The following is a 7,027-nucleotide window of genomic DNA, read 5'->3' on the forward strand; positions in this document are numbered from 1 at the left end:
ACTGGCACAAACCAGTATTCCTTTTTCTCCAGCCCACGGGCACAGGGCTCTTGCTGGCTGTAAGCTGGATCGTTGCAGATACCACACTCCTAGCCTTCCACTGCTCCCCCTTGGCTAGGCACCATGCCTGCCCAGCTCAGGGCTGGAGTGGCATGTCTGAGCGGCAGTGCTGCGTTCAGCTCTGTGCTCCTGGGCACGGTGGCCTTCTTGCACTGGTAACACAGGAACCAAGGCTTTTTACCCTGCTGCAATCATGAGTGTGGATAGGTGTCTCTGAGAGAAATAAACGACCTTGCTATGCCAGTTCCACTGACATGCTGTGCCCTTCCCTCCGCCGCACCGCGCACCCTTCTGGTGCTGCCCAAAGCACCTCAGGGGCCAAGCCCGTCCCTCCACTGCACGGTGTTATTCAAAGCCAGGGCCTGCCTGGCCCCAGCGGGGCAGTTCAGCAGCTGCCAACCACAGGCGGGAAAGCAAGAAAAAGTGTCAGAAAACCGCTTCCTGTGCGCGGCCCCGCTGCGGCCCGCAGCCCCGATGCCTGACCCGAGGTGGGAGGGAGCCACCTCCCGGCCTGAAGGGGCGCTCCAGGCCCGCCCTGCCCCACCGGAAGGAGGCCTGTGCCACGCCACCGTCCCGCCTCCGTCCCTCCCCCGCCCGCCCAACATCCAGGCGCCCTATTGGCTTCGCTGGTTGCTGCGCGCCTGGTCAGGTGGGCGGAGGCGGCGCCATGGCGGATCGGTTGACGCAGCTGCAGGATGCGGTAAACTCGGTGAGGCGGGTGCTGCTCTCTTCTCTCCCCCAACGCCTTTTGTTCTCCTTCCCGGCGGGGAGGGGAGGCTGCTTCTCGGCCGCGTTCTCTCCTGCCCCACGGTCTCTAACTACTGCCCCCGGGCTCGGCCGCTGCGTGAGGGGCTGGTATCCCTTTTCCCAGCCCCGCGGTCTCCGGCCCCCAGGTGAAGGGTATCGCTCTGGAGGTGTGTACCCACGTGACTCCGTGTGTGTCATCCTCTGGGATGCAAAATAAAATTGGAATAGCTTTAGTGGTGAAATAAATCAATGATTTCTTTACCGCTTGCAGCTCGCAGACCAATTCTGTAATGCCATTGGAGTGCTGCAGCAGTGCGGCCCCCCAGCCGCCTTCAACAACATTCAGACAGCAATAAACAAAGATCAGCCTGCTAATCCAACGGAAGGCAAGTCTGTCCGCGTTTTCTAACAAAACGTGAACGTGTGCTGATACAGTATACTACCATACAAAATCTGTATTTCATGCTCAACAATTTCACCAGTAGCTGGTGGAGTGATTGAAGTTAAGTCAGAAATTTATGTGAGCTGCACTTGCTGCTTAAGATTGTGATAGCAGAAATGTAATTTTAAGTGTTATATAAGCGTTGCTGTGTATTTCTTGTGCTGGTTTCTTTGCACAGATACAGTAGCTCTAAAGATATAAACCCTTTTGATAGGATTGCTACAAGAGGTTGTTAGTGAGTTGTAAGTTGCTTCCAAGAAGTCTTTTTATAAAGAATTAATGTTAGTTTTATGAAATCATGTATGAATTTAAAATTTTCCACGTCATAAACTTTTAATTATTTGTGTTTCTCCATGTTTCATCTGCTTATGTAATTAATTAAGGAATAATGTCATAATGAATCTCCCCATTGGCATTTGTGGTGATAGTGTTGGCTGTCTTGCATTTTTTTTGAGAGATGAGAAACTGGTCTAAGACACTGAAATTAGCAAGCAAACTAAAAGTTCTTTCTGATCGGAGATTTTCAAGATAGTATTTAAATAACCATGTTACTCTAATTCTGCATATTTTTCTTCTTTTTTTCCTCTCTTTTCTTTCCTCTGAGAAAAACTTAGATGTATCTTGTATCAGAGTAGTCTGTTAGGATATCGGAGGAAACTTGTTTGGAGTGCAGAAATGCACTTTTTAGGACAGTTGAATATTAGCTCTTCATTAGTCTGTGGTGGTTTGCTCTGATACTGGAATTACTTGGAACAGCCAGCTGAAAGGCTAATTTGCTTTCTCAGCTGCTTCTATTCCAAGGTCCAACATCAGTGTGGTGCTAGGAGCTAGAGGCTTTGTTAAGGTCTTAAGATGGCAGGTCGTGATTGATCTGTCTTGATTTGTCTTTTCCTAAAATTCTGAATATAGTGACTTTACTAAAATCATACAGCCATGTTAGTGATGCTGATGAGGCAAAACAAAACTACCGGTTATGTGTCTTAATAAGAAGCCCTTGAAACTTTACAGGTAAACCCTGTGGTGATCCTGACTAAACTTTAAATGTGTATGTTGGTTTTGTTTTTTGTTTATATGTTAGTCAGGTGTATCTTTGAGACTGTCAATCTCTTCTATAGATTTTTTTGCCATTAGAAAGTATTTTCTCTCTAATAATCTGTTGCTTAACATAATTTAAACAATCCATCTATTTCAATCACTATCTTTATGTTGTTTCTAGTGTTCTTTTTTTGTCTAGTGGCAGATTTCGAGGCAAGGAATGAAAAAAATTATTTTCTAGCTACTTCAATACTTAACATAGTGAGTAGGATACTTAATACTGATATTAATAATTTCTTAATTGTCTAATAGTGATGGAGTTCTAGCTGTTCATTTGTACAAAGCCCAGCCCTTTGTATAACCACTTACCTTGCTTAATCTAGGATTGGAATCAAACTACTTTCATCTTCCTGTATGGTTGAGTTCCCATCGGTTGTGATATTGTTGTTTTCTTCATGTAGGACAATTTTTAACACCCGCATACTTCAAGTCTGTAGATCTTTCTGTGCTGTGTATGCAGAATTGTGCTTATTTCTAACAATACACTGAGTAGCCTGACTTTTCTTTTTTAAAGAGTACGCTCAGCTGTTTGCAGCATTGATTGCACGAACTGCAAAAGATATTGATGTTCTAATAGATTCCCTGCCTAGTGAAGAATCGACAGCAGCTTTGCAGGTAAGAGTGTTCTTAATTAAAATATCAAAACATAACTGAAGGCAAACTTCTCTCTTTTTTTAACACACATTTTTACTCGAGGCCATGTAATCTTGAAAAATTATTTTACTATAAGCCTGAATTTTTCGTGAGGGTAGACTGAAAGTATTTTATAGGCTTAGTGAAAATACTGTACTTGCATCTAGTTCTAAATAAGGTTATACAAAGTGAGAATATTTTAATTTTAGTTTTCTGTTAGAATGTTAAAAAAAAAGTGCTTTTATCATAACACCACAGTACTGGAAACTGCTACCCCTTCTTTCTCCTCAGCTGTTCAAATATTAATACAATAAATGCAACAGTACTGATGGGTTGTGGGGTTTTTGTTGACTTTTTTTTTCTCTTGGGTAATCTTTCACATTCTCTTACTTATCAGGAGCATGTTTCATTTTTGTAGCTGCAGAGCCAATGCTTTACTGAAGCCTTTTGTTCTTCCACAATGTTTCTGGTTGTTAAAGGGTTTGCAGGCTATCCTTTAAGTTCTCCATCTCTGTCACAAAGCAGTTCTTTCACTTTTCAGTAATAGGCTGTCCTTCTTTGGACTAGCCAAACTTGGTGCTTTTGTTTCTCACTCCTCTCTCTTTAGACCAAAGTTACTCTAGGAAGAGTTTGGTAACAAAAAGCAGATACTGGCCAGGCAGCTATTAGCAGGGGCAACCAGTATCACAACCTCCATTCCCTGCCTTACAGGAGCTGAACGGCTGCAAACAGCTTGTGAATCCTTTCATGATACTCAGCTGTTTCTTGCTTCCAAAAAATGCCTTGGACCCACAGTTCAAAGAACACTGCTGTGTTGGGGTTTGTTTGGTGCTTGTTTTGCTGTTATTTCTACAGATTTTGCCTATTAAACAGAATCTTCTTTTTGGCTCTCAACTACTAGATTTACATCAAGTATTTTCTTTTTAGGATGCAACAAGTGCTGTTTCTCTGAGAACCCTATAACTTCTTTAAGATAATCTGAAAGTTTTACACCCAGGTTGATAATCTGTAACTATTCAAAGGCATTTTATGAAAGACTAATACTAGAGGTACCTCCTGGGCCAAATACAAATGACTTGACAGTGAGTGACATCACGTTTGGTTTTAAACAGAGGGGATTAAACTTGGAAACATTGCTAGTCACAGTAATTGCTGAATATACTAATTGGGCCCATTAACACCAGCATAATTTCATGTAACTGCATAGTTAATAGCTGAAGACAGCTTTCCTGCTGCAGACAAATTACAGACTTCTTCCATGATTGAGCAGGGTCTGATCATAGTGACAGCTGATGCAAGGAAAGCAGGGTGTTCCAGAAAGAGGAGTTAGTTATCCAGTAGAGGCATGCTTTTCTCAGAGGTGATACTTGAACGGTTTCTTGCTCTGTTAATGCAGAATCTCATTTCACAGGTATTTGTTGTCTTTTGGTGTGGTTTTGAGATGTAACCTTGGATTCCATCACTTACTGATTCTAGTTTTGATAATTATTTTCTGTTTAATTTGGTGCAGTATTAAAGATACATGTTCTGACATTCTTTAAAAAGAACTGTTTTTAAGATGCTTGAAACCTCTAAAATACACAGCATAAGTTTTGTTGGGAAGCCGCAGATGGATACTTGGCTAGTAGACGTGTACTTTGGCCAATCTATCTTTTTTTGTACTAAGGTTGTCTTGGTCTATGTTTCAAATCTGAGTCTTGCCTTAAATGATAAAAGGGGCTGCTACACTAATGCCCAACACAATTTACCCTTCCCTTTTGAGTTCCCTGTGATGAAGTTGGCAGTATGCTACTTAAATCTGTGGTTTACCTGCAGTCACCCATTTAACAACTGAGACTGAAATAATTGAATTGAAATAAATTTCAAACTTTTACCTTTTGGCATCTTCCTTCTCTGATTCTTCCTCCAAGGGCTATCAAGTCCTTGATGGATATATTCACCTTCACTAAAACCATCAGTGTTGCAGAACAGAAGGTAAATATGTGGGTAGAATTTGCCAGTTAGTTTAAGCATGATTTCTTAAGGACCTGTATAACTGCTTTAAAAAGTATCAATTTGAAACTATTTTGTATTATCTTTTCTGTTATCCAGTTAGAATAAGTTTTAGTGGTTTTAAATTAGGTAAATATTTTAAAATACTAATATTTTGTAGTTAAAATGTTGTATTTTACTAAACTTTTTCTAACTGAGAAGCAGTTTGGTTCTGAAACAAAATATTGAAGAAAAAAAAGTTAAATAATACAATTTCATCTGAAATATGCTATTTGACTGAAAGGTTTAAAGAAGTTATGCTTATATCTTGCTGAGCACCTTCCAGTAAGAGAGTGGGGAGAGAGATAGATACTCACTTCTCATCAAGAAAAGCTGTCCTGAGCCAAGAGTTGTAATATGAAAGAAATTAGCATCTCTGGTGGAGGGGTTACTTCATGTGGATATGCACGGATTTAGGCTGCAACCTATAACGAGTTGCTTTGAAGTTGCTAGTATCTAATTCGGGGGCTAAAGAGAGAATCTTTTCTAGGTAGCACTAACTGTTCCATAGCCTACCTTTAGTAGCAAAGTCAATTTTGTATTATATTTGAAGATCTGTACTTTTCTCCCTTTTATTTTAAAGGCTGCTAGTCTGTATCGGTTAGAAGAAGAAAACCATGAAGCAGCTGGCCGTCTGGAAGAGGTAGTTTATCGTGGGGATATGCTATTGGAGAAGATACAGAGTGCCCTGGCAGATATCGCACAGTCACAGTTGAAGACACGGAGCAGAACGCATAGCCAGCCCCTTCTGGACTCGTAGTGGCAGGGGGCACTGCGCCCCTGCAAAAGCCAACTGCGAACCCTGCTCTGCATCGGCAGGGAGCAGCAACACCCAGCTGGATCTTGGTGGGCTTGTCGAGTGCTCTGATCGAGTAACAACGTCTTTAATCAAAGCTCAAACTGCAGGTTGTGTATGAGGAACTGTATAATAAGTGGTTCTGTTCTAGAATTACATGTATTGATGTATGTTTCCATGACTTGAGCTTTCTTTTCTGTTCATAAATATGTCTGACTTCAGTCTGATTTGTTTTCTTGGTTACAGAAACCTTTGTCTCATGTAGTAGAAGAATTCTCCTGCATGATTTCCCCAAGGGAATTCAGAAGGAAAATATTTTAAGAGTAATTGTGTAACTTGCTCACTCCTACTTTGAAACATTTTATGTTCTTGGTGTATTTTTTTTGTAAGGCTCAAACAGACAGGCTTGGACTTCCTAGAGTTCTGTGGAGACAGTGGTAGATAATGATGTGAATGCAGTGGTGGCCTCTGTTTTAATTAACAGAAATTATAATTAAACATTTGTATTACTACTTGGCTGGTTTACCACCCTTTACAGAGCAAGTAAAGGGATAAGTAAACTAATGTTTGCAGGTTAAGAGTTTGTGTCATTGGCATCTCATTTAAAAAATAAAATCTGCAGATATCTGATACTAGCATTTTATTATTATTTGTAGTTCATGAATAGGTATTTGACTCCATTATTGTCACTGGCATGCTTACTCTTACTTGCTCGTGCTATTTCTCTGCTGCTACTGATATTCTGCATTCTGGTGGCACTGGTGAATACCTCTAAAGCAGACAATAATGAGGAAGCATTGAATGACTTGAGAAGACATGAGAAGAAATCAGCGATGAGGAGACTGAAAATAAGTTGTTATGTAATGTTGCTTTTCAGTGTAAGCAGTGGCAGCCACATGAATGTGGTGATCATAAGTGGCAAGAAGCCTGTTATCCCCAATGTGCTCTAGAGGGTTTTTTTGTTTTTATCTTCACACACTGAATAAAGTTTTGCCCCTCATCTTAGGACTATAGAAGTACCAGCATGTCTTTTAATATTTGGAAAACAAAAACCAAAGCACCAAATAATGTAGGGTTCAGTGCATCAGCTTGGAGTTGAACTGTTAGTCATTTTCCATGGTTTTGAGTTAGCAGCCTTGCATTATCATAAGAAGCTCTTTATTGCCACATAACTGCTTGTTTCCCAGCCCAAACTCCCTACTTCTATATATTTGATATAGTGC

At 40.8% G+C, this 7,027-nt stretch overlaps 1 protein-coding gene across 1 annotated transcript; it reads left to right on the forward strand.

Moving 5' to 3' along the window:
• Nucleotides 1-712: 712 nt before the first annotated feature.
• Nucleotides 713-6,809, forward strand: MED21 (mediator complex subunit 21). The gene is made up of 4 exons (XM_074902369.1): nucleotides 713-769; nucleotides 1,079-1,193; nucleotides 2,859-2,959; nucleotides 5,592-6,809. Exons 1-4 carry the CDS (start codon nucleotides 728-730, stop codon nucleotides 5,766-5,768), a joined length of 435 nt encoding a protein of 144 aa, XP_074758470.1. The 5' UTR covers nucleotides 713-727; the 3' UTR covers nucleotides 5,769-6,809.
• Nucleotides 6,810-7,027: the final 218 nt, after the last annotated feature.

This window comes from Athene noctua, chromosome 3 (genome assembly GCF_965140245.1).
Source record: "Athene noctua chromosome 3, bAthNoc1.hap1.1, whole genome shotgun sequence".
In the NCBI taxonomy this organism is placed as follows: domain Eukaryota; kingdom Metazoa; phylum Chordata; class Aves; order Strigiformes; family Strigidae; genus Athene; species Athene noctua.

Coding starts and splice junctions, on each gene's coding strand:
- MED21 (XM_074902369.1), top strand. CDS start 728: ATGGCGGATCGGTTGACGCAGCTGCAGGATGCGGTAAACTCG. Junction 770..1,078: donor TGCAGGATGCGGTAAACTCG/GTGAGGCGGGTG, acceptor TACCGCTTGCAG/CTCGCAGACCAATTCTGTAA. Junction 2,960..5,591: donor AATCGACAGCAGCTTTGCAG/GTAAGAGTGTTC, acceptor TTTATTTTAAAG/GCTGCTAGTCTGTATCGGTT.